At 37.2% G+C, this 26972-nt stretch overlaps 1 protein-coding gene across 3 annotated transcripts in view; it reads right to left on the minus strand.

Moving 5' to 3' along the window:
• Positions 1 to 26972, minus strand: part of Fgf12 (fibroblast growth factor 12) — a 559926-nt gene that overhangs the window by 183987 nt on the left and 348967 nt on the right. For all 3 annotated transcript variants that reach the window (XM_013019387.1, XM_013019388.1, XM_013019386.1), the window contains one exon: positions 15803 to 15913. In XM_013019387.1, the coding sequence (XP_012874841.1) occupies positions 15803 to 15913 (111 nt within the window). The remainder of the gene's footprint in view (positions 1 to 15802; positions 15914 to 26972) is intronic.

Here is a 26972-nt window from a genome sequence, read left to right on the forward strand (position 1 = left end):
TTATCTTGCCCATGTAATTGTAACCCCTCTGTACAGTATGTTCACAATAAAAAAAATAAAAGAAAAGAAAGAAAAAAAATTTCTACAATGAGACCTGGGTACTGGAAGCTTTAAAAGTTACCCAGCTACAAAGAAATACCTTATAAATATGTTAGAAACAATAGCAAGAAATAAAAAACATTTGAGTCCTTATCTTGAGGTTCATTTCGCTTAACATCAACTTGTCTGACCTTTTCTGCTTGTGTCAGACATATGCTAGTTGTTGCAAATAAGGGAAACCATGGAACCTATGTTTCTTTGGGCCTGGCTTACTTCACTTAATATAATTTTTTCCAAGTCTTTCTTTTTCCTAACAAGTGGGGCAATGTCATTCTTTCTGATGGAGGCATAGAATTCCATTGTGTATATATACCACATTTTCATGATCTATTCATGTACTGAGTAGCATCTGGGTTGGTTCCATACCTTACCTATGGTATAACCCCTGTTTTCATTGTAGTTGATGTTGGTATAATTTGTGAAGGGGAAGGGAAAAAACATATTTTTTTAATTTAATTTTATTTTATTTGTGAACATACTGTACAGAGGGGTTACAATTACATGGGCCAGATAATGCATACATTTCTTACCAAGCATTGCAGCCTCCTCCTTTGTTGACCCTTCACATCCCTTCCCAGCCTCCCCCCTCCCAATCCCAATCCCAATCCCAATCTCAATCCCCTCCCCACCCCCACCCCCCCACCCCCGCACCGACGTTGTAAAGCTCGTTTTGGACATGACAACTTGTACTTCTCATTGTTGCAACAGGTCCACCTGTATCCTTAAACAACTGGTTTTTCCCCATCTCCTCCACAAGTTATACTGACATCAAATATAGTGAAAGCAAGGGTTATACTGTGGGGGAGGGACATACAAAGCAACAAAGAAGTAATCTTATAAATGCGTTAGAAACACATGCATGAAAGAAAAAATATTAAAATACATATCTAAGGGTTCATTCTCTTAACATCACATTATCTGACCTTTTCCGCTTGACTCACACATATACTAGATACTGCAAATAAGGGAAACCATGGGACCTATGTTTCTTCGGGCCTGGCTTACTTCACTTAATATAATTTTTTCCAAGTTTTTCCATTTCCTAACAAATGGGGCAATGTCATTCTTTCTGATGGAGGCATAGAATTCCATTGTGTATATATACCACATTTTCTTGATCCATTCATCTGCTAAAACAAATTATTTAAATAGGGATACAGGTGGACCCATTGCAACAATAAGATATACAAAATGTTATGTCAAAAATGAACTTTACAACTTTGCCACATGGTGAGGGGGAGATGGGAAGGGATAGGAAGGGGAAACAAAGAAGGATGCAACAATGCTTGATAAGAAATGCACTCATTACCTTGCCCATGTAATTGTAACCCCTCTGTACGGTATTTTCACACAAAAAAAGTTACCCAGCTAACTATAACCTGGCACCATTTGGAACCACAGTTGTAGGATTTGACTACTGGGAAGGAGATGAGTTATCTTCCTTCTCATACAGGAAACATAAGACTTCCCTGCTCATATTATCTGCAGCAGCAAGAATGAGAAGCACTCATTCTAACCCCTCAAAAGGGAAATTGCAATGCAGCAGGGTCAGTCCTGTCTAAACAAAACATTAATTTCCCCAAAATTTGAGAAGGCTAGGTTTAGATCCTAAATGAGTGTTGAAACTACAAATATGCTTCAGTAGTTCTCTTACACAACCCATCAAACTTCTACTTCAAGTCCTTCGTTTTCCTGGAAGTTATTCCTGATTGTACTCCAGAGGACATGGAATTCCCCACTTACCTTCAAAACACTTCCTCCCATGAAGGTAAATGTGATATCAACCTCAAATCCTTACCTAAAATTCTCATTTTACAAAACTATCATCTCTAATTGCTGACCTGATTGCCTGAGTTTGCACAGCTGGTAAATGAAAAATGTCTATACTACAAATTCAGAAAAAAATGAGGGAAGGGGTAGTAGATTGGGACAGATGGGTAAGGTGTTGAAAGAGGTGACACTGATCAAGATGCATTGTGTTCTTAAACTGCTTTGGTGATTGGCAATTCCTCTGTACAACTACTTAAATATTATATATACATATATATAGAAAAAAATGTCTGCTATTACTCATTCTGTCTCTAAAATCCTATGGGCTATTCATAATAATATGTTATTTCTTCAAGCATAAGAAATGGCCTTTGATACATACTAAAGAAACAATAAAATGATATCTTCTGATAATACCTAAGAAAGAAATATCCTAGAGATGCACCCTAGAATAGTGGGTTTAATCATACTGTACAGACACTTTGAAATGGATAAGAGCTCCATATCCTGACTCAATGTCAGGGGAAGCAGATGTACTAATAAAACCTTACTCGGTCTTGGTTGAATGCACGCTCAGTACCACTCTATTGAGGCTGCTGAATAATAGATGAAAGAGTAAATACAAACACACACACACACACACACACACACACACACACACACACACACAAACAAGCATATACATCTCAAACACCTCTAACTTTCCATGTCGGATATATGAAGTATGCAACAAGACTCTTTAAAGCCTATAAAATGATTACATCATTGCCAGGTGCCAGTAGCTCACACCTGTAATCTTAGCTATTCAGTAGGCTAAGGCTGAGGATCCTGGTTTGAAGCAAGCTTGGGCAGAAAAGTCCATGAAGCTCTCCAATTAACCAGTACTATAATATTTAAAGGAATATGTTTATTATGTGTTAGGAATGACTGACCAAGAAAGAGAAATTGGAGAGGAAGTGTAGGCTGGATTAAGAAACCATGTTCAGTTCTGGGTCTATTATTTAGATCTCTGCTTGACTATGGGGTAATTATTCCAGTGCTCAAAGTACTCATCTCCAAACAAAGAAGGACTATAGCACATGTTGTAGCATTTTGTTTGAGGTATATAGTTATGAGATGTTCATTCCTGTATTAGAAACTTAGAAAGTGCTCACTAAACCTTAAATATTATTATAGATCTTCCCTAAATTCAGATGAAGGAAGAATATTTGCACAACTATTTTCCATATACCTCAATGAACACTTATAATCTTTATGTGGTACTACATGACAATATACCATGCCAATCCAGATAAACATTCCTTTATGGTTTATCTCTTACTTAAGTGGATGACAAAGACTAAATACTTAATCAAAATGAGAATGTTGAGAGAGGTGACACTGATCTAGATTCATTGTACTCCTAAGTTGCTTTGTTGATTGTCAATTCCTTTACACAACTACTTAAAGATAATAAAATATAAAAACCCATCAAACAGTGTCAGGTGCTGGTGGCTCATGCCTGTAATCCTAGCAACTCAGGAGGCTGAGATCTGAGGATCATGGTTCAAAGCCAGCCTGGTCAGGAAAGTCCGTGAAACTCTTATCTCCAATAAATCATCAGAAAACCTGAAGTGGTGCTGTGGCTCAAGTGGTAGAGCGCTAGCCTTGAGCTGAAGAGCTGAGGGACAGCGCTCAGGCCCAGAGTTCAAGCCCCACGACAGGCAAAAATAAATAAATAAATAAATAAAACATATGGATAATTCTATACAAACTCTCAAGCTACAAATTTTTAGAGGAAGAAAGGAAATGGGCATACTAGAACCAAATTCTACTTACTCTGCCTTGAATAAATAACTCACATCTCAGAATTGCAAGGTCAAGTGATGTATTTCAAATGAATTTGAACAATATGTAACTGATTAAAATACTTGACCATTTCCAGTATCTGAATGAATATGTATTTTCTTTTCACAAAAACAGGTTTAAATTTAGGCTGTGAGATCTAGGGCCTCTCTCCCCCACCCCCTCTCTCCCTCTCCCTCTCCCTCTCCCTCTCTGTCTCCCACTCTCTTGTAAGTCAGTCATGGGACTTGAACTCTGGGTCTGGGCACTGTCCCTCAGCTCTTCAGCTCAAAGCAAGTGCTCTACCACTTGACCCACAGTGCCACTTCTGTTTTTCTGATGATTTATTGGAGATAAGAGTCTCACAGACTTTCCTACTTGGGCTGGCTTTTAACCCCAATCCTCAGATCTCAGCCTCTTGAGCAGCTAGGATTACAGGCATGAGCCACTGGCACCCAGCAAGGGCTTCTCTCTTATGCACAAATTTACCACTGCCATATCTTTGGGAAAAGATGTCTCTAATTATCACGATGAATATTAACTCACATGTCACTTTGAAGATATGTGTAACCTTGTTTGAGTGTCTTCTTTTACTATTTTTGCTACACAGTTTACTTTTTCACACTGAGCATACTCAATTTTCATCCTGTTTTTATAATAGAAAATGACTCCTTCTCCCTCCTTTGAAGTCTCTTAAATTGTCTGTCATCCTCATAACAAAACGCAAGCATGATCCAATTTGCATTAATCCTTCAAGCTGGGTGTTGTCCCACAAAATCATATTCATGTTTGATGGACATGTTCTCAGAATTCACTTTCATTCATTTATTCAATGAATACTGAATACCTAATAAATGCCAGGTACTGTTTCAGATGACAGAAACACAACAGTGAAAAATACAAACCTCTTTGACCCAGTGCTGTTTAAATCAAATTAAACTTTTCAATTCAAATGGAAGACTGACTATACTATCAATTAACCAACCATACCAAGTAAGACCTTATGCTTTTCCAAGAAGTTACCATATGCTAATACAGCCAATTCCCTCAAGGAACCTGTAAACTAAGTCATATGCAATAGATAAACACTGATACAACTGCATAGTACGTAAAGAGTTATATTTTTTGTTCAGAGGAGAAACAGGACACATAGCTAAAAAAATTTTTTTAAGTAGAAGAAAGGCTTCAAATACAAAAGTCAATCTATCTTACTATTACAGGATGCCATAATTAGTGAAAGAAATAGCATGATCCAGCAGGAAATGAAGACAAATGATATATATATATATATATATGTATATGTGTGTGTGTGTATATATGTGTATGTATATATATATATATATATATATGTCCTTGGGAAACAATAGTGGTGACAGATAGTAAAATAAGTTTTAAAATACTTTCTCTTTTTATTGAATTTTCTTTCTTACTAGGTAGTAGTAAGAGTTCTAGTAAGAAAAAAATGTTCAATTAGCCAATGGAGACAGTTTGAGCAAAAGTATTTAAATTGGCATCAATTAGCTACAAAAGAGTAGGGTAAGAAGATGAGTGATCAGGCTATTTGGATATTTGAAGAAACAACATTCCAGGAAGAAGAAGATAGCTTGTCACAATGTCTTGAAATATAACTATGATAGGGGAGTTTCAAAAATGGACAGGAGGGGCTGGGAAGGTGGCTCAGTGGTAGAGCGCTTGCCTTGCATGCCTGAGGTCCTGGGTTCGATTCCTCAGCACCACATAAGCAAAAAGAAAAAAGCCCGAAGTGGCGCTGTGGCTCAAGTGGTAGAGCGCTACCCTTGAGCTGAAGAGTTCAGGGACAGCGCCCAGGCCCAGAGTTCGGGCCCTACTACCGGATCCCCCCCCAAAAAAAAAGAACCACTGCAGTATTAAAAAAAAAGAAAAATAAAAAAAAATGGACAGGAGACTAGTGGAAGAAAGAGGACAATAGTATGTTTGTGGAAAACTTTATATGTCAAAACTTTATGTCACTGGATAAATTTGGCTTTGACCCTTTATGTTTGATGGAAGAGATTGATCTGAGGAGTTGATCTTGCTTTATGTTTTAGTTGACCATTCTGTAAAGATTAAACTGCATACAGATTAAAACCCTTCAGTAAAGAAGCTAACTAGGAAACTACTGCAAAAGTCCATTGTGACATGGAAGTATTGAGAAATGATTTGAATATGTGTTATATATATATGCATATATATACAAACACATATATATGTATATACATATATGTATATATTACACAATATACATGCATATATGGATACATGTGGATACATATACATATACACACATTTATGTTTTCAAATCCAATGCAAAATATTATTATACTCTCTAATCTTATAATTCTGCCCTTTTTGTAAAGTTTCTCAGACTAAAAACAAAAATTATTGCCATCCTAAAGCTTACAAAAATTCACATCAGTTAAGAACACTAGCAATCACATTTTCCAAATTCTTCAAACAGGAAGGTTTGTGTGATTTGAAAAAAAAATGATCTCTGGGTTATGGATGAGCTCTATTTTAGCCTTCTGAGGAAACTTCATACTGTTTCCAGAGTGGTTGAAAAGTTTACATTCCCACCAACAATGTAGAAGCATTCCTTTTTGGTCACATCCCTACCACCAGTTATTGTTAGTTTTCTTGATAATGGCCATTCTAAGTGGGTAAGGTAGAATCTCAATGTTGTTTTGATTTGCATTTATTTTTATGGACAGAGATATTGATCATTTCATGTGTCTATTGGCCATATTTAGTTTCTCCTGATAGAAGTCTCTTGTTAAGTCTTTAGCCTACTTATTATTGAGGTGGTTGATTTGGTTTTGGGAGGGTTAATTTTTTGAGATCTAAGTATGTTTTAGATAAGAAGCACTTTTCTGTTGTATAGCTAGTGAAGATCTTCTGCCAATTTGTAGGTGTCCTAATTTGTCTTGCTGGCTGTGTCCTTTGCCATGAAGGAGCTCTGCCTTTTAATGGAATTCCATTTATCCAACCTTTCTTTGCTTTGCCGTTCTGGGTCTTTATTAAGAAAATTTTGACCTGTGCCAAGGAGTTCTAGTGTTTCCCCTATAACTTCCTGTAATATTTTCCCACTCCTGGGCATTTACGCAAATGACCACAAACAAGGCCGCACTAAAGCTATGAGCACAATCATGTTCATTTCAGTATTATTTACCATAGCAAAGGTATGGAATCAACCCAGATGCCCCTCAGTGGATGAGTGGATCAAGAAAGTGTGGTATATATACACATTGGAATTCATTCAAAAAGAATGACATTGATCAATTCATAAGGACATGGAAAGACTTGGGAAAAAATCCTATGAAATGGGGAAAAAAAAACAAGATCATACAGCCTATTAAAGAACAGCCTGGAGTATGTCAGGCTATTTGACTCACAACCCAAGCTACTTTGCCTTAAAATGGTGATACTTAAGAGATACAGACTATTCCCTTAATGCACTCAATAATAATAGTGATAATACTATCATCATCATCATAATTATTATCATCGTTATTATTATTTTACCAAAAAGAAAGGAGGGTCACAAGTATTCTAAACTGAATAGTTTTGCAGGACCAAGGCAGATGGGAGGAAAATAGAGAGAAATATATGTGTCCATTGATTCAACCCATTCAATTTTCACCTTAAAATGCTAGCAAAATGAAACACATCCAGAGAGCCCTGTGCTTTGGGGTCTTATAAAATGTCCATTATTTTGCTGGATAGAAGACCTATTTCCCCAATAGGGGAAACACAAGCCTGCTTGACTATTCCTAAAAATCTAATAAACACAAGAAAGCTTTTACTTCTTTTACAATCTCTCACTACTAAGATTTTTCCCACATATGTGAAACCGTTTTTTAAATTCCCTGCATGCTCATGCCATTTTTTTCACTAACTATAGCACCCCATAATAGCAAGATCAATTGCCTTTTGTATTTGAAGCCTTTCTTTTTCTAAACGAAACCTAAGGCTCAAATATAGTACAGTACATCAATTAATTTGGGGCTTTGTGAGGGGTGAAGAACTTTCTGAAGGATAAGATGACCTACTAAGTGTATGAGATCATTAAAAAGGTCCCAAACAAAAGTAATTATCAGCATGTGTGAAACCTGGCCTAAAACTATATAGACTAAATATATCATTTTAAGTTTTATATAATTTCCCAAATCTATATTTGATCATATATCTTTCTGGAGCTGTGTCTTGGTTCTTTCCAGGCCATCAAATGAGTGGAACAAATCCTTCACATTTAAGGCCTTGGGACATGGGTATTCAGTACCTCTAGCCCTACCTCTGCTTTCCTTATGAAGGTAGGAGCCAAAGACTCACATAGCTTGATGTGCCTGTCCAGCAACAGAAGCTGCCTTCATTAGCATAGAGAATCCCTACAAATCCTAGGAGCAAAGGACAGCATTGCCAGTTGTAACTAGAACACTGCATTGGAATTGTCAAGTGAGCCTGTCAAAAGACTCTGCCACTTCATGTTATGATTATAAATATGTCAGAAAGTAGTTATAGAGCAGTTTGGAAAGAGTACAATTTCAAATGGCTCTACGTTTGCCTTACGAAAAAGTGGCCAAAGTTTAAAATATTAGGGAAGTTAATCCCTGATGATTTTTGTGAAAGGGTAACTACTCAAGAAAACAATTGTCTTTCGCTCAAACTTTCCCCAAACATTAAAACTGAAAGAGCCAACAAAAATATAAATTTCCAATAACTATCTCAAGCATCTAGATATCTACATCAAAAAATATCAAGAAATATTGTATTTATAAATTGCTTTGTCAAATGGCAAGTCTTTTGTACAAATACTTAAATATAATTAAAAAAAGAAATACCAAATGAACCGTGCACTGGTGACTCACACCTATAATCTAAGATATGATTTCGAACATACAAATACAAGACATAGTCTTCAAATGCAGATGGATAAAAAAAGAATATCCCTATAATTAGATATGTACAGCTTTCACTCTGAATATTATAATTCACATTCTCAAGCACATAGAAGAAATAGAAGAGATGACCTTCTTGTAAAAGAGTGAGAACCATTAAATAATTTTTGGCAGTATCTGTATGTTCTTGCCATAGGGAATACAAGATTTCCTTGATAATTTTCCCTAGCCATTTGGATCATCTGATTTAGCAATATGAGCCTCTGTTGCCTATGTCTGTGCCTATATATTTATGATAGGTGATACCATGCACTGCACACCTGGAATTGTATAGAAAACTTAGCTGGAGGAACACATTTTGGCATTTTCAACTGGATTCCTGAAAATCAGGCCCAGAATATTGTGAAATGTGTTTCTTTCTACCGAATACACAATGAATCTGATTAAGCAAAAAATCTGATGGCACTGCCTTTGTATTTTTCATTGACAGGTAGAACAATAAAATATTAAGATATGAAAAGTCTAGAATCCAAGGATCTGAAGGAATAAATCCTGGATTAATTATATATTAAGTATAAAAACTCGAAATAAGGTATTGCTAAAAGAAAAATGCAGAATTTTTTTTCATCATCTTGGGATGAGTCATTTTTAGAACAGGAAAGTCAAGAGGATAAAATAACATTTTAGAGAAAAATAAAAGAGTATGATGAGAATGTTCAAAGTCTGCAAAAGTTACAAAAACAATATATAGCACATATATCAATGTGGTCATTTCTTTACCTACAAATTTACTTCAAATATAAAATAGAGATTATACAATCAAATATAGATACACATGTCATAGAAAATGTAGATATCATATGACAAGTGTTCTACTTAGAATTTGCATTTAATCTATCACAAGATCCCCAAACTTGACAATATTATGTGAACTAGAACATAAGGAAACAAACATTCTTAGTGTAAATTTATACAAGGGAGAGCAAGTACTTTTCAAACTTTAAAAAGAAAATTCATTCTTAACCTAGAACTATTATTAAGCATTTATTCTTATACAAATGAAAAATGAGTAATGCACAAGGATATTCTTTAGAAGTATTTGTGCTAAAAGAATGTTAGAAACAACTGAAATGCCCACCAAAAGCAAACTAGCACTTAAAGTCTCTTTATTTCAATATGTATAAAGTGGAAAAATATTGTAGATATACATTATACATTTCCAAAGATTATAAATTAGAGAGTGATTATAATATTTATTTATATGATGACAAATACATAAAACTGTATCTGGGAAAAGTACCAATATCCAGGTGGCAGAAAAGAAAATTGTTTTTTATCATGCCAATGCCTTTCAGCCAAAGAATATCACAAACACTCCAGGGTCATCCAACATTGGATTTAATGACCCCACAACAAGGAGGAAAGATTCTACCATAGCAGAAGTACAGGGTCTCAGCAAGAGACTATAAGAAAACACTTAAGAGGAATCGGATGTGTTCATCAATTTGGGGGAGGGTTCAAAGAATTATAGGCTCTCTCCAGATAGGAAGGTCTTAAAGAGGGAGTGTAACTCAGTGGTTGGGTATGTTAACAATTCTTATGAAGAAGGCAAGAAGAACAGAGTAAGGTTAAAGCTGTATTTGGCAAAGTAGCCTTAGCCATTCAGATAATGTAGGACAGAGGAAGATCTCATTATTTTGTAGTTTGATTGAACAATATCCTTGTTTTTGTTGGGTTCAGACATGATTCCAGAGTGGTCTGTCCTTATTCTTGATTTATCAGTTCACAATAGCCTTCTCTAATTCTGTGTGCTGTGAAATTAATTATATATAACAGAACACCAAGGTCTACTGGGAGTCCTAAGCCAACACCCGGCCATCACATACTGTTTGGTGCGTTTTCAATTTCATACACTTTTGCTTTTACTATTCTGTATCATTTACTTGTCTGACTTTTAAAAATGATTTTGAAGACATTCTCAGGACTGGAGAGAACTTTAAAAAGCACTTATGAACACAATGCTTCTTCACGAAAGCACCTAACAAGAGACTTTCTTATGAGCCACTTTCCCTTGCTTCAAGCACTTAGATAGCAAGTGCTGGTCCATTTGCAGTTTGACAAGTGCACTAACCTATCAGACAGACAACCTCCTAACATACTCATGGGTTTTTTGGTTGTTGTTGTTAAAAGAAAAAGTGAATAATGGCTTTGGTTACATCATATTCCCATCTGTTTCTTCCCAGCATTTTTTAACCTCTTCGAATGTATCATCAGTGGTAACTTGTGGAGCAGAATGATGAGCATTTTAATTTTATGTAAAATATTTCTATTAATACCCTCCAAACTGCAATTGTGCCAGGGTTCCTAAACGGTTCTGCAATTTGTTTTGTTATCATTATATTTGTAGAAGTTCTTATCTGTTACTGCCGACAAACCCATTTGAGTCTGTACTCAATTACATATAATTGGTCTTTTCTCCATGAACAAAACAGCAGGTGTCTTTATCAATTCTGTGCAAGATACCATGGGAAAGTTGGTCGGACCTAGTGATGTCTAGTGAACCAAATAGCACAGTTCTGACAGATGCTTATAGTAACAAGATTTTTTTTCAAACCATCTTCTTTCCTTCCCACCCACACACAGTAAAGAAAGAAAAGGCATTTGAACAACTTAAGGACTCACAATTTTTCTATTAAAAAACCTGACTACCATTTAATCATCATTCTGATATATTTTAGCCCTAATTTTCACTCTCAGAAGTATGTACAAAAATTACATGTAGATGAAAAAACTATTTGGAATTTTTATGAAAATATTGGGAAAGTGTATTAGACAACTGAGAGTATAGTTCAGTGATAAGAGTTTCTTTGTAGCAAGAAAATACAAGTTCAAACTCTAGTACTATCAAAACAAAAGGCAAAAAAAGCTATTAGTTTAGAAAGGAGAAACCTGAACATAACTCAGTAAATAACACTTTTTATTCATTTCCTTGTCCAATAATCTGTTAGGTAAAAATGGTGCAGTTAGGGAAAACTGGCTAAAAACTCTGAAGGAACTTGTTGGGTAACTTTATAATTTTTCTGAAGTCTGAAATAACTTCCAAAGTAAATATCTTTTAAAAACATGTCTGTGAAGCTGGGTGCCGGTGCCTCATACCTAGCTACTAAGGAGGCTCAAATCTGAGGATCATGGTTCAAAGCCAGCACAGGCAGGAAAGTCCATGAGATTCTTATCTCAAATAAACCACCAGAAAAACAGAAGTGATGCTGTGGCTCAAGTGGTAGAGCCCTAACCTTGAGTTGAAGAGCTGAGGGACAGCACCCAGGACCAGAGTTCAGGCCCCACAACTGAAAAACAAAACAAAACAAAACAAAACAAAAAATACAACACATGTCTGTGGCACATGTCTGTACCAATAATCCTACATAATTAAGAGTATCAGACTGAGGATCTTTGTCTGAAGCCAGCCCAGGAAGACAAATTCAAAAGATTCTAATCTACAATTAACCAGCAAAGAGCCAGAGCTAGAGGCACAGCTCAAGTGGTAGAACACCAGCCTTAAGCAGAAAAGTCAAGCACTAGGCCTTAAATTCAAACCTTAGTACCAACACACACACACACACACACACACACACACACCACAGAGAGACAGGGGGGGGGAAGAGAGAGAGAATGTATGTGAGTTGGAAGGATTTGGGAAATAACCAAGAAAAAATTTAGCACATATCCACCGGTAGCTACTCATACATTCATTCACCCACTCAGTTGGTGATGGAAATTTACTATGTGCAAGAAAGATAGACCATTCTAAATATACATGAAAGACCAAAGTAATACTGCTTATAGATTATATGTCCTCCTCCTTGGGAAAGAGATCAAAAATAAATAACCAACAATAATATGTTTGTCAAATAGTTGCAGGAATTATGACTACAAGTAAGTCAAGTATATGCATAGTTTGGATCTAGAATGTCTCCCAGAGGCCTGGTGTTAGAGGATTGGACCACATACTTAGGAGAACAGCATCTCCATTGAGAAGGCACCAATGAAGAGCCATCCATTCTTTGGGGACAAGCCCCATGCCCTTAAAAGTGATTGGAGAGGTGTATCATTTCTGTGCTTTCTTTCACATCCCAGCCTTGAAATGAACAGGCCTCATCCACAATGAGGGCCTGCCATGATCTATTTACCATGTCAAAACAAGCCCAAAGCTAATAAGTCACAGGCTGAGAGCTCTGTCACTATGAGGTGATGCAAACCTTTCCTCTTTTTAGGTTAATTTATCACAGGTATTTGTGATAGCGATGGAAAGCCAACACAATAGGTTATCAGAAGAGAGTGTTGAGATGTGTGTGAAGGGATGGCAGGGGGAAAACAAAGGAGGAGGCAACAATGCTCAATAGGAAATGTACTCATTACCTTGCTCATGTAACTGTAACCCCTCTGTACAGTATTTTTTACAATAAAAAATGTACAAAAATAAAAACTTTATATATACTTTTTGTTACCATTAAGTAGTTTTACACAGGGATTTCAATTCAATATGTCAGTTTATAAGTACAATATGACTTATTTTTTCAACAGATTGTCTAGAACTATAAGAAAGATCTCATCAGCACTGATGGAAATGGTCTTAAAATATTAATAATAGTTACTCACCAAAAGATTGGGTGAATATGTTTGGACCTATTTATGTAGTAAAATATTTTAGTGAAGGAATTACATAAAGCGAGCAGATTAACTGTACAAACCTCATAACTACAGTATTAATGATACAAGTATATATATATATATATATGTAATTAATAATGTTCACATGTAATCAAAAGCTTAAAATGTGCCAAAAATATTATAGGGTGGTTAAGTGTACATCTCAACAAAAGTAGATATATTTTAAAACTATGCTATGATAAGAAAAGCCAAATCAGGAAAGTGATTACGTTGGTAAAGAAGGAAAGCAGAATTCCATCAAAAAGAATCCACAGGGAGTTCAAATGTATTGAAATTTTTAATTACTTTTTTAAGCTGGTGATGGGTATCCAGATGAATTTGTATTATCCATTATATTTTGTACATCTAAACCAATTCAATAGCAATTTACTGAAAGGTGTGCAGCAGTTGACCTTAATAAAAATGTGGTTCAAATGCATAAGTTCTGTCAGTTTCGAAAAAGCATTTGACAAAACCCATCCATCAAATCCTCCTCAGGGTATATGGTATGTGGGAGGGACATATGCATGCACCACATTGATTTGTATATTGTTACACTGATTTATATTTTTATTCTCCGTATAGAAAGATACTTACATAAATGTATCTATGTAGAAAACTAGTGGTAACCCCATCATCAGCCAAGCAAGCACATTCAATGAACTTTTCTAGAAACTGTTCAGTGTCCCTACCCTTATCCCCTGGTAAGGGTCATACTTGTTGAAAAAAAGAACAGAGATCTAAAGACCTCAGAATTAACATGGGTGACCCAACGAAGCAGTTTCCTCATGGTTTCCTTTCATAATTGTAGTCTCTCTAAATCTACAACTAAGTACAAATATAATAGATGACAATCCTTTATGGAGAAAAGAGCTCCTTAATTCTTCAGTCATGAATTGAAAACCCAAGTTCTTTTAGAGAATGCATTCACAGCAACACAAACCAACAATGCATACCACAATAAGCTAATCATCTACTTTGTCAAAAACCTAGAACAAGAGAGCTGGGAGGAAATTCTTCATAATAGCATCCTTTCTTTATTGTAATTTGTATTTTGCAGTGCACAATATTAAAGGAACAAAGAAAATTTAGAAAGGGTGGACAAGAGCATCTTGCCAATTTAAGGATTTCGAATCTTTCCTCAAATCTTGTTAATTTAAAAGATATATCACTGTAAATTATCACACTTCCTAGATTGCCATATTCAGTTTGGTAAATTGTCAGCGGAACCACATGTCCATCAGAATCATGACCTAACTGGATAGATATTTAATGGCTATTTAGAGTCATTAAGATTTAGTGGTATATACAGAAAAAAAAGGAAAATAACAGACACTGAATATGTTTAGAATCTGTGCATTTACCCTGACTTACCCATAGGATTATGGAGATGCTGAAAGATATGATAGCTTCCATTTTTGTCTCTGAAGCTTATATTTGAAATTTCTTCTAAAGTACAAATGTGTGCTTTTATGATTGCATTTAGATACTGAACTATCAACTCTCAAGTTAAATGCTTACAGATGATTTATAAAGATATTATTGTTAATTATTGTAATATATGGTACTCCTAGTTCAAATTTTTTGTAAAAATTTCATCCTTGTCTATTCTCTTGTTTCTATAATTTGTACTAGAAAACATCATCATCATATATATAAAGTTCCTGAAAAAAGTTCCTTTACTTTTATTCTTAATCAAAGTGAAATAACATATGCATGGATTCAATGTTTACCTTTAGAAGCAAGTTTTTGTTGTTGCTGAGCAATGTTAGGGGCTGAACTCAGGGCCTCAGACATGCTAGGCAAGGCAGGTACTCCACATGAGCCACTCTGCCATCTAGAAGTAATTCTATTTATCCCAAATTATGTCCATCATCTAAGCCTAGGATGTAACTACTGTCTTGTGTTAGAGAGTTAATATTGTCCCTAGAAGTACTTATCTCTCTGATGAGAAACGCTACAATGGAAAGAAATCCTCATTAGATACCCACGGCTCACAACTGCAATCAAAGCCACTCAGAAGGGTGAGATCTGACAACCATGTTCAAAGACATACTGGGCAGAAAAGTCTGTAAGACTCTTATCTACTGTTGACTACCCAAAAAAAAAAAAAAAAAAAGAAGTGGAGTTGTGACTCCAGTGGTAAAGGGGGGGGGGGTAACCTCAGGGATACTGCCCAGGCCCTGAGTTCAAACCCCAGGAATGACACAGATAAATGAATGAATGAATGATAAATAATCCTTATCCATGGATTAGCTGAAATCCTGCAAGCTTCCTACTTTCTTATTTAACTTCCTACCTTCTTCTTTGTTTGTTTGTATTAGTAGATAACCTCTGATTTGCTGTAGCAGATTCTTGGCAAGAAGGATAAAGAAAAAAGACCCTGACTCCCTAGCAGTTAACTTGCTCAGAAGGCAGCCTGGCCACGCTTTAAATCTAAGATACAGGTTTGTTGTGTACTGGGATTTCAAGAAACTCATGTTCCTTACTGTAGTCGCTGTTCTCGTCCTTGGTCCCGTCAATGGTACCATCTGGATGCATCTGCAGGAAATATCCCTGCTGGCTGAATAACCTTGTCACGATTCCTTTCAGCTGGGGTTCTGCAAAACAAAATGAAATCATCATTCGAATTTTTATTTTGTTTATTAAAAAATGCACACTTGCAACTTGTTAAACGCATTCTATAAGCAAAATGCATAAATGTCGATGATGTCTCAATAATGTAATTAGTACTTGGAAAGGGAGTATTTCAATAATATATCTATGCTCTCTTTACTTCTGTCTAGGGGGAACATCGTGATAGTTTGAGGCAATAAATCAAATGTAAATAAATAAAAGCTAATTACAAATTAGGAAAATACAGAGGCATGCTAAAATGTGGGAGAAGGGATTTCTACTCCTTCCTCAGACATTGGGTGTCTAGCTGTAAAATGTGACCAAGTGTATGGTCCCATTCCAGAATCACTGTGTAAGCCAAATGCCTCCGTAATTCCTCCTGAGCTTCCAGCAGTGATAATCAGGCCCTGGAAGACTCTCATTCCTGATGGATATCAACTAGTCATCAGAAGCTCCTGTGTTTTGAAATTCTGATCAAGTACACCCAGAAAGTATGGTTTGTGTGAGAACCACTGGCAAAAACAAAACCCTCATGGCCATGAGAAGCCAATAAGTTGTAAGTGGAAACAGATTTCACCTTTGCTAAAGACTTCACCAGGTAGAAATCCCAGTGCTGCACATAATTCTTCCAGTACCAAAGGAGGGGGGAAAAAAAGAAAACTCACTCATATGTATTCCTTAAGTATTTCATACCAGAAATGGTCCATACTTTAAAAGTTCTCTATATACAGATACCATCAGATAGACTGTTGTACACTACAGCTAGGTTTTTGCATAGCCACTAACATAAATATGTAAAGCTGTCTCATGGTGGTGTTGACGGCCAGCAACCATCTAGTTTATACCACATCCACATCTTTCTGTTTGTAGTGTTGGGTAAAAAATATTTCATTGTATTTATAGCCCTAATCGTTTCATTAAAAACTTGAAGATTTTCTGTGTTGTTGTTGTTTGTCATGTACTATGTGATTTCTTGTTTCTTTTGTATTTTTCCCCCTATGGTTTATCCCCTGTTGTCACTGTACTTGATTTTGGTACCATGGGTTTTGTATACACATTTATCTGAATTAGGGAAGGGAAGGGGAACAACAGAATGGTGAGACAAAGGACAAAGAAGGAACCAATGCAACAGTGATACTCATGAGACGATATGTTGAAAATGTACTGTACAACTTGCGGGGGGGATGGGCAGGGGGGGAGACAGAGCAGGAGAAAATGAGGGAGGGGGTAACAAGTTCTAAAAGAAATGTACTCACTACCTTACGGATATAACTGTAACCCCTCTGTACATCATCTTGACAATAAAATTTAAAAAGATTTTTTAAAATTTAAATTTAAAAATCAAATTTAAAAGAAAAACAAAACAAAAACATGAGAAGAAAAGGGGAAATATTGCCTCTGGTGGCAATGACTGAAGCAAAGATCGAAGCTATATAATAGCTGAAGTTGTGACAGGATAGTCTGAATTTGTACTCATTAATCTCATCCTTTGTCCACCTGTTCCATCAAGACTGACCAAGACATTGCATGTTAAACTGAACACATTTACTGATGTGTAGGTTAAAGATGAATTTTACATTGAGGATTAGAATTGTTTAGTGCTATGGAAATGGTTCTGTCTACTCCCTTACTCTCCTATAACGTACATCTATCTATAGTAGAGATTTTACACATAAAACTCAATAGCACATGTTTTGGAAAATGAAGAAATTATTCTATCATTATCTCCTCTTCACAGCAATCTTACAAAGCAAAAGAGATGCCAAGCCAAGTGTGAATGAAGACAGAGGGTGTTAAAAAAAAAAAGAAGAAGAATGGAACTGGAAATTAGGCATTCTGATTAATAGCTATGTAGTGTCTTGAGTAAAATTTAATTTATTTAATTTATCAAAATAATCCAAAACTTAAACCAAAAGATCTTTATATGATTTAGTTTGGCCATATTAGAATCCTTTGCCTTGATTGTTAACAGAATTTAAGTAAAGGACTCATTGAGTGTGTGTGTGTGTGTGTGTGTGTGTGAGCCCTAAAGCTTGAACTCAGGACTGGATGCTGTCCCTGAGCTATTTTGCTCAAGGCTAGCACTCTACTACTTGAGCCACAGCTCTACTTCCTGCTTTTTTGGAAATTACATGGAGATAAGAGTCTCAGGGCTTTTCTTGCCCCAGCTGGCTTTAAACAATGATCCTCAGATCTCAGCCTCCTGAGTAGCTATGATTACATGTGTAAAATGCTTTTTGACTATGAGTCCAACCTACCCACTCTAAGGTGTATAAGAAAAAAATCTAGAGCTGGGCAATCACAACACAAATAACTCCCTGCTTTGAAGTGACCTGGCTGACAGGCAGTGTCTACCATTGTGAACTCAACTCTAGCTTTGGATTCAGAAGACACAGCTTAGAGTCCCAGGTGCTAATGTTAAGAGCAAGGCCACAGCAAGTTCCAAGTCTGAGTAATTAATTTACTAGCTGAAGTCTCAGTCTGCGTATAATGTAAAAAGTAGAACTCCTCCTTTGACTGAAACCATAGAGAATTTCGAGTGAAGTTCGTGTGACACTATGAGGTGGGACACTCTATAAAATTGTGCATCTTAAGCTTCAATGTTTCAACTATGAAATTTAAGACAACTGTGGACAACAGTGTAAGGGAAGTAAGAGCACACTCTACAACCTTGATTTTATGTTAACAAACTATTGATTGAACTTGCAAAGGCACTGAAGTAAACAGTGGGCAGCAAGTAGAGGACAGGACATCATGGTAGGAAAGCAAAAGACATCTGTCTCTTATTCCTATTTTATTTCTAATGAGCTTAAAATCACTTTAAGAAGCCATGCTTTTGTTGGTAACGGCGTGGATGGCAGCTTAGTCATTAGGGCCATCACAAGATTGTTTGTTTTCTTCATGCTCCTCTTTCTGCACCTGTAATTAAACATTTATTTTTCCATGGTGAAGCTATCCCCTGTTGGGACTCTGGGAGCTCAGGTTTGTTAGTTACTCAAGTTCAGGATAATGAGCACCAGACTTTTATACCAACCACGAATGCTAAGGACAAGGCCACAGCATGTTCCAAGTCTGAGTTTTCATTACAAGATGATCCAGGAAAGGGCAAGTCCAGTACCATAGAAGTTTCTGACCAGCTACTGTACAAATGCCTTCAAATATGTACCAATGAATACTGTATACACTACTGGGTAAGCTAGATCTTTTATAAGTAGGGGAGAGAACCAACACCTATCTTGCTATATGTTAAAGAAAGAACCAAGCATGATAGTCCATGGTTGTAGTTCCAAATGCTTAAGAGATGAAACAGGAGGATCATTTAAATTGAGGAGTTCAAGACCAGCCAGGGAAACAGAGTGACCCAATCTGAGAAGAGGGAAGGGTAATGAGAGGAGAGAAAGGAAGAGGCAGAGGCAGAGACAAGGAAGGAGAGAGAGAACTTTTTAGAACATCTAGTATCCTGAGTACATTCACAGAATACAGGCAGCATCAAATAGACCCTATGCCCACTGCCCTCAGAAAGCACCCCATCTACTGCATGAAAGGTATTGTATCAAACACTAACGTGAAGTAGCTGTTAAACAGGGAAGTGTAGCAGATGGCAAGGTAGCCCCAAGGATCAAGGATTAATTTCATTTGAAAATTAGGCAAAGACATCTCATCTGTCATTGGAAGAGTGGATAGCAATCTCATGGGAAAAAAAATCCCAAATTGCTATTCCAGATAGGCAAAGACAACTCAGACTTTGAGAACATCTAGATTCCAATACTGAGAGAATACAGGACAGATAAATGTTCACAGGTGAAGAGTGAAATAAAAAATACAGTCAATGAAATAAGCTTTTTATTAAGCTATTTTTTGTTCAATTCATATGACTCTATTTGATTCTAAGATGTTTGTTTTATGTCCTTCCATTCCTTTTTCTTGTCTTTTTAAAAATGTAATAAAAGGATAACTACATTATTAGATAGTGGAGGAGGAGAGGTTTGTTTGTTATCTTTTATGCTCTAAAGTAGTACAGCAAATCCTGCTAGTATTTTGCTCAAATCCATTTCCTCTTTTTCCTGGGCACCCAGCTAGACCATATGTCCTAGCCTCCCTTGCAATTAGGCTTGGCAGATGAATGAGTGTCATATGGAATGTAAGTGGAAGTGATGTGTGCCATTTTCAGGCCAAGGCTTCTAAAAGCAAACATTCTCCTCCACACTCTCTTTTTCTTAACATGGGCTGGATGAAGATGACAAAGCCCCACTGGGGGATGACAGAGCCACAGGATTAAGGAATGCTGGGTCCCTTCATCATTACATCAGAAATATGCACCTAGGGCAGTGGGGGGAATATGAAACTTTTCCATTGACTGGGCGCAGTGGCTTCCTTCCTAGGAATATAGTACAGGAAGAGATGGAGGACTCATGTTTAATGGGAAAAGTTCACTAGTCAAAGACCACCTCAGTCAAGTGATCAAGATGAACATCAGCAGTCCTGAGTCAAGCTAATTGCATGAGCCCTTAATATAGCAGGAGGAGATGATGACACTTTACCTCTGTAATCTTCCTCAAAAGGCTGAAGAGGCTGAGATTTGAGAATTTTGTCTTAAAGCCAACCTAGAAAAGAAAGTCTGTAGGACTCATAGTTACAACTAACTACCAGAAAAGCTGGAAGTGGAGCTGTGGCTCAGGTGGGTGAGGGTTAGCCTTGGAAAAAAAAAAGCCTCGGACCTGAGTTCAAGCCCCAGGCCTGTCACCAAAACAAACAAACAAATAAACAATAAAAAACCCAGAATCACAACTTATGTCTAATATTTTACTCCCAGGGTTGTAAAACAAAAGTAAAGGAGACTGAGGAAATATCACAGTCAAGGAATTTAAGGAGATAGGATATGGCAACTAAGCATTATTTATTATTGTAGAACAGAAGAAAAAAATGATGGAGGCTGAGCAAGGTGGCATACACCTGCAATCCCAGCACTTGGGAAGCTTAGGGAAAAGGATCATGAATTCCAGGACAGCCTGAGCTATATAACAAGACCCTACCTAAAAATATTTCAAAAAGGAATAAAGGAAAGCAGGCAGAGAGGGAGAGAAAGAAGGGAGGGTAGCATGGAAGGAAGAAAGGCATAAAGGAACAGAGGCAGAGAAAATGAGAGGAGAATGAAGGAGGGAAAGATGGGAGGGAGGCAGAGAAGAAGGAAGGAAAGAGGGGAGGTAGGGAAAGTAAAAAGGGAAGGAAAGAAGGAAGGAAGGAAGGAAGGAAGGAAGGAAGGAAACAAAGAAGGAAATTCTGAATGAAGTAGGCACTTTGAACAACTGTAATGTATAAATATAAATTGATACACTGATTTTTAATTGATGATTGATTGTGATAACAAATGCTTCTGAGTAATATGAGATGTTAAGAGGGAAACTAGGCATAAGATACATGGAAATTCTTATTACTTCAAACTCTGTGAATTAAATAAAATAGAAAAATGAAAAGTTGTTAAGAATAGTGATTATATCCAGAAAGAAAAAGAAAGGAAGGAAGGAAGGGGGAAAGGAAGGAAGGGAAGTAGGAAGGAAAGGAAGGGAAGGGAAGGAAGGAGGGAGGGAGGGAAGAAGGAAAAAAAAGAAAGAGGAAGGAAGGAAGGAAAGAAGGAGGAAGGAAGGAAGGAAACCTACTCCCAAAGAGAATAAGTATAAAAAATGGTAAAGTATTGGTAGAATCTCATGTTCAACAGTACTTCCCTTCAGAATGACATGGTAATTTTAACAGAATTTGAATTCACAGCCACTTAGAGAAGGTAACACCTGTAGGAGCTATCTAAATATTACTGACGACTTACTAATATGTAGTACCAGGGAGGAGATTCCTAGGTACACAATGAAAATAAAGGACACAATCTGAGCCACTGGGACCTGATAACACATCTAAGGATGGCATGTCTGCTAGATTACAGAGAACAGGTTGAATTTTAGAAATAGAACATACTTTGGAATCCAACATTTTCCTTCATTAATTTTAAGGATCCAAAATATCCAACAAATTGAGGCTCACAGCAAGTGTCTGGCCCAAGGTAACTCAGTGAACACATAGGTAAGTTCGGACAAGAACTCATTTTCTATGTGCCAAATAGAAATCATCCTCACCTTACCAAAGAGCAGACAAGAAACAGACTGTCTAAAGCAAGCCACAGAGATAGAGAAGAAGGTGGAGAAGAGACAAGGAGAAGGAGGAAGAGGAGAAAGAGGGAAAGGAAGAGGAGAAGGAAGAAGAGGAGGAAGAGAAGAAGGACTTTGCTGTGAATCAATTATTAGCATGTTGGGATAAAAACTGGCAAAGAATCTCCATGTACACTTTACTCTGAAACGCAAACCATATGGCACTGATGTAAACCTTATGGAGATGATGATTCTCCATAACTTCATGGAGAATTAACAGCTCTTATTTTTATCCCAAATGCCATATCTTCAACCTTTGTTCTGGCAATTCCCTGATGATTTTACTAAGCATTTGTTTATTACTCAAGACAAGTAGATGTGAGCGGTCTGCTTTTCTAATTTTTCAGATGCCATTACTGATATTCAGGAAAGGTGCATCACTAAACCAAGGTTTCAGAGCTATAAATAAAGAGGCAGTGTGGCTTAAAAATCTATGGCCTTCACCATATGGTCCTCTACACTGTTGAGTCACTTTAAGAAGGACACTGACAAAATGGAATGTCTCCAGAGGGAAGAGCCAACTAAAGAGGACTCAAAGACCCCGTCAGATGAAGAATGGCTGAATGAACATTTGATTTGCAGAATGAGGAAGGGAGGACTTGTGGGGGAAGGGAGGGAGGGCCTTCTATACCTTATGGAGAATTGCCACAAGCAAGAAAAAGCCAATGTGTTGAGTGGTTCTACCGGAATAGAACCAGGGCCAATGGATGAAATGTTGTTGCCGGAAAGCAGATAAAAAACAAGCTCTCAGTAAATTGTCTTTTCATGTTGTTTAGGTTAAGAATATTTTCTTCAACTGGGTACCACAACTAGATTAGAAGTAGAAATCTCAGGACCTTCCAATTATGAGATTGACACACTGCCTACTGTGCTAACAGAAAGCATGACGCTGCCCTATCCATAACAAAATAGGAAAGACTTGGAAAAAATCATATTAAGTGAAGTAAGCCAGACTCAAAGAAACATAGGCTCCATGGTTTCCCTCATTTGTAATAATTGTATATGTCTAGGATAGGCCTAACAGTGGATCACACTAGCTCAATAGCTATGCACATATGACCAAATAAAATGATGTTAATCAAAATGAACTCCAAGATATGGAAACAAGAGGTTTCTTTCTTTCTTTCTTTCTTTGTCAGTCATGGGGCCTGAACTTGGGGCCTGGGTGCTATCTCTCAGCTCTTCAGCTCAAAGCTAACATTCTACCAATTCAGCCACAGTGCCACTTCTGGCTTTTTCTGCTTACGTGGTGCTGAGGAATCGAACCCAGGGCCTCATGCATGCAAGGCAAGCACTCTACCACTGAGCCACCTTCCAGCCCTGTATTTAGTTGGTTTTAATGTACTGTGTAAAGTTACTCATTTTTTCATTCATTTTTCTCCCCTTTGGTTTATCCACTGTTGTCACCGTTGTTGATTTTGGCACCCTATGTCTTGTATATATGTTTATCTGATATGGAGGAGGGAAGGAGAAAAACAAACTGGTGAGGCAAAGGACAAAAGGTGAACCAATACACGACACTATGTTGGCAATGAACTTCACCATTTGGGGGAGAGGGGAGTTGGAGGGGATTGACAGTGGGAGAAAACGAAGGAGGGATAATACTGTTCAACAAGAAATGTACTCATTACCTTATTTATGGGACTGTAACTCCTCTGTACGTCACCCTTACAATAAAGTTTAAAAAAGTAAATTTAGAAACAAAAAAAGAACGTGGAAAAAAGTAGAAAACTACAGGTCAAAGCAGTTCTAAAGGATGGTGATGTTTACAGAAGAAAAGACATTCCGAGTGACAGTGAAAGGTCCTTTTGATGGACCTACATTCCTGATGCCCTAGAAAACTTTGGGAAAAACCAAATGGTCTACTAAATACAATTTCACTTTTCTATTCCTTTAGTTTATGCTTTGGACAGGGAGTTGAAAAGACTTTTTTTTTAAAGGTAGCCAGGAAATGTAAGTTCTTTGGAATGCTCTTAAAGCAGTTTGATGTTTTTGGTTTGTTGCTTTGTTTGTTGTTTTGTTTCATTGAAATCAGTCTCTATGGTATTTACAAAGGGACCCCTTATGTGAGTGCTTAATGCTGTCCACTTAGAGGTTGTTGTTAAATGTGAGTCTTGTCAAGTTCTTCTGGGACTTCCTACTGCTATAGATTTCAACATCAGAAGATCAGAGCTTGCAATTATTCATCAGAAAATATATTCTGATCAATCATAGCTACAGGGTATAGATGAGGACACATTAATATACTCATACCATGAACTGAAGTCCCAGACATAGATAGGATACAGTAAGACACTTGAAAAAAAAATAATTGAACCTATCTGGACTTCAGAACATGATAAGAAATTTACAGCCATACTGAGCTATGGGGGCTCATTAAAAATACATGCTCTTTAGGAGGAGAGAAGCCACCCTGAGGCTCCTCATTTACCACACAGCAAACTGCAGTGCACAGACCTGAGGAAACCTTTGCAGAACTGAGTCCATAAGGCTGGAGTTAGGCCCTCGCAGTCTAGTGCAATCTGCTCTGTAGCTTAAAGACAGCCATTTCCTCTCAGTCATTCACAGTCTACCCATCTGTCTAAGGTGATAGAGACCATCACCAGTTATTTCCTGAGAGCAATAGGTCCCCCCGCCACCGAGTTCCAATACTTCCAAAAGGAAGTGTTAGAATCTGTAAGTGCTATTGTAGAGAAGATAAGGCCAAGAGACTTGAATGAAGAGCTGGAGAAAGCCTTTGTAGATCTCTTTAAATAAAAAAAAGTATTCTAGGTCAAGGGACAACAAAGTGTTCAACAAACTTTGACTCGGTGGTTGCCAGCTTTTGTTAATAAAGTTTTATTGAAACAAGGTCATGCCCATTCACTCATTCATTGTACATGGCTGTATTCCTGCTACGACAGAGATTAGTACCCACAACAGAGACCCTACAGAGTGCAGAGCCTAATGCATTTACTAACAGCCCCTTCATAGATTTTATCAGAACCCTTTCTTTCTTAGTTCCTTCTGTCTGAAACATACCTCTCTTCCCAGGACTCTTCAGTCTTTGCAACTAAGCTTACTTCCACCAAGTTTTCCCTGCAGTAAAACTTATTAATTCATCTTTAGACATCCTTATGCACAGCTCCAGAAAGGACTGACTATACTCCACGTTCAGCTTCTGCCTTACACAACTGTCTGAGGCTGAACTATGAATTCCACAAAACCAGGAATCTTGAATCATCTACCACTCTATTCCAGCCCATAACACAATGCCAGACACAGAGTAAATGGGGTACATTTGTAAGTCCAAGGCCCAAAAGAAATAAGTTCTATCTGGTCTTTTCCACTGTCAGCTATGACTTTATAAGAGTTCATTTATATAAAAAGAGCTGTTTCCAGCCTTTTTATTACAATGCCTCTGGCCTTCAGTGTGTTTCTTTCCATTCCCCCTCTCCACACTGAACAGTCTGACAAGCACAGCAGCATCTTCCATAAACTGCACAGTCTCCAAAGCACTGAATCGTCTCACACTTCAGCGGGAATCAAGTGACCTTGAGACAGGCAATCCTTACCCTTCAGGCTGCTGATAAGCTAAATGGAAAGCAAACACATGTTTTTTCAGAGTATCTTCTTTGCTCAAGCCCTCTGAGTCAGGGTAGACAGGAGAAAGGAGGTAAAAAACTGAGCTAAGAGGTAAACATCTCCAAAGAAGTAGAATTTTTGTACTGAACCAATTTTATTTCTCATAACCTGAGCCTCTTTCCTCCCAGATTCTTCCTTCTAATGTGCCCATGAAAATTTAAAATAACTCAAACACCATTTATTGACTTCCGACAGCACTCAGCATTGGGTATGAAGATGAGTAAGATGTGATTCCTGCCTTGAAGGCACCCACAGCCTCGTCAGGGAGGAACACGTACAACTAATCATTACAGGAGTGAACATGAAAAGAACTGTCACAGAGGAACAAACAAAGTGCCATGGAATCAGAGTGGGGAATGCTAATTTTACCTAGGATGATGGGCTCTGAGACAAGAAGTAGTTAGGAAAGGCTTTGAAGATGAAGCTCTGTTTTAGAATCAGCCTAGTACAGGCAGGAAGCTTTGCTTTTGGTAGCATCAGTAGGAGCACAGAGTATTATATGCACTTAGCATGGTCAGTACTGGGCAGGCAGGTAGGTAGGCCAGGGCATAGGGAAATAAAGAAAGGTCATTCTGTGCCTAGAAGGGACAACCGTCCTTAAATAGGGTTCAGAATAGTTGAGGGCTCTTAAGCAAGGATAATGCTTTAAACAAAGCAATTAATAAGTTTTACTTCATCTTTTAAACTTACAACCTTATCTGGAAAAAAAATTAAATTTAAATTTAAACTTACAGTTTATATCAGAGAGGGGGGAGGGGGAAATTACAGATTTTAACTTTAGAGGACCTTTATTCTAACGAATTAACAATTCCCCTTCAAGTTTTGTGTTATATGGCTAGGTAGTAGTCATGCTGACATGTTAGAATTAACTTCCACACACATTAACATGGATACTAAGACCCATGGTTAGGAGAGGTAGCCATAGGTAAATTCTCATGGTTTTCACTCAAAGATAGCAAATGCCACAACATTGCCACATTCCGGGGACTTTATGTGAAGTATAACTCTGTAACTCATGTATAAAGTGAAGTATATGTGAAGTATAACTCTGTATCCTCATGGAAATCATTTAAGGCAGGTGCTAGTATTGGGAAAAGATAGATCGATGATAGATGAATGGATAGATGGATAGATAGACAGACAGGATAGATAGATAGATAGATAGATAGATAGATAGATAGATAGATAGATAGATAGATAGATAGATAGATAGATAGATAGA

The sequence above is a fragment of the Dipodomys ordii genome, unplaced genomic scaffold (assembly GCF_000151885.1).
Source record: "Dipodomys ordii isolate 6190 unplaced genomic scaffold, Dord_2.0 Scaffold45, whole genome shotgun sequence".
Taxonomy (NCBI): Eukaryota; Metazoa; Chordata; class Mammalia; order Rodentia; family Heteromyidae; genus Dipodomys; species Dipodomys ordii.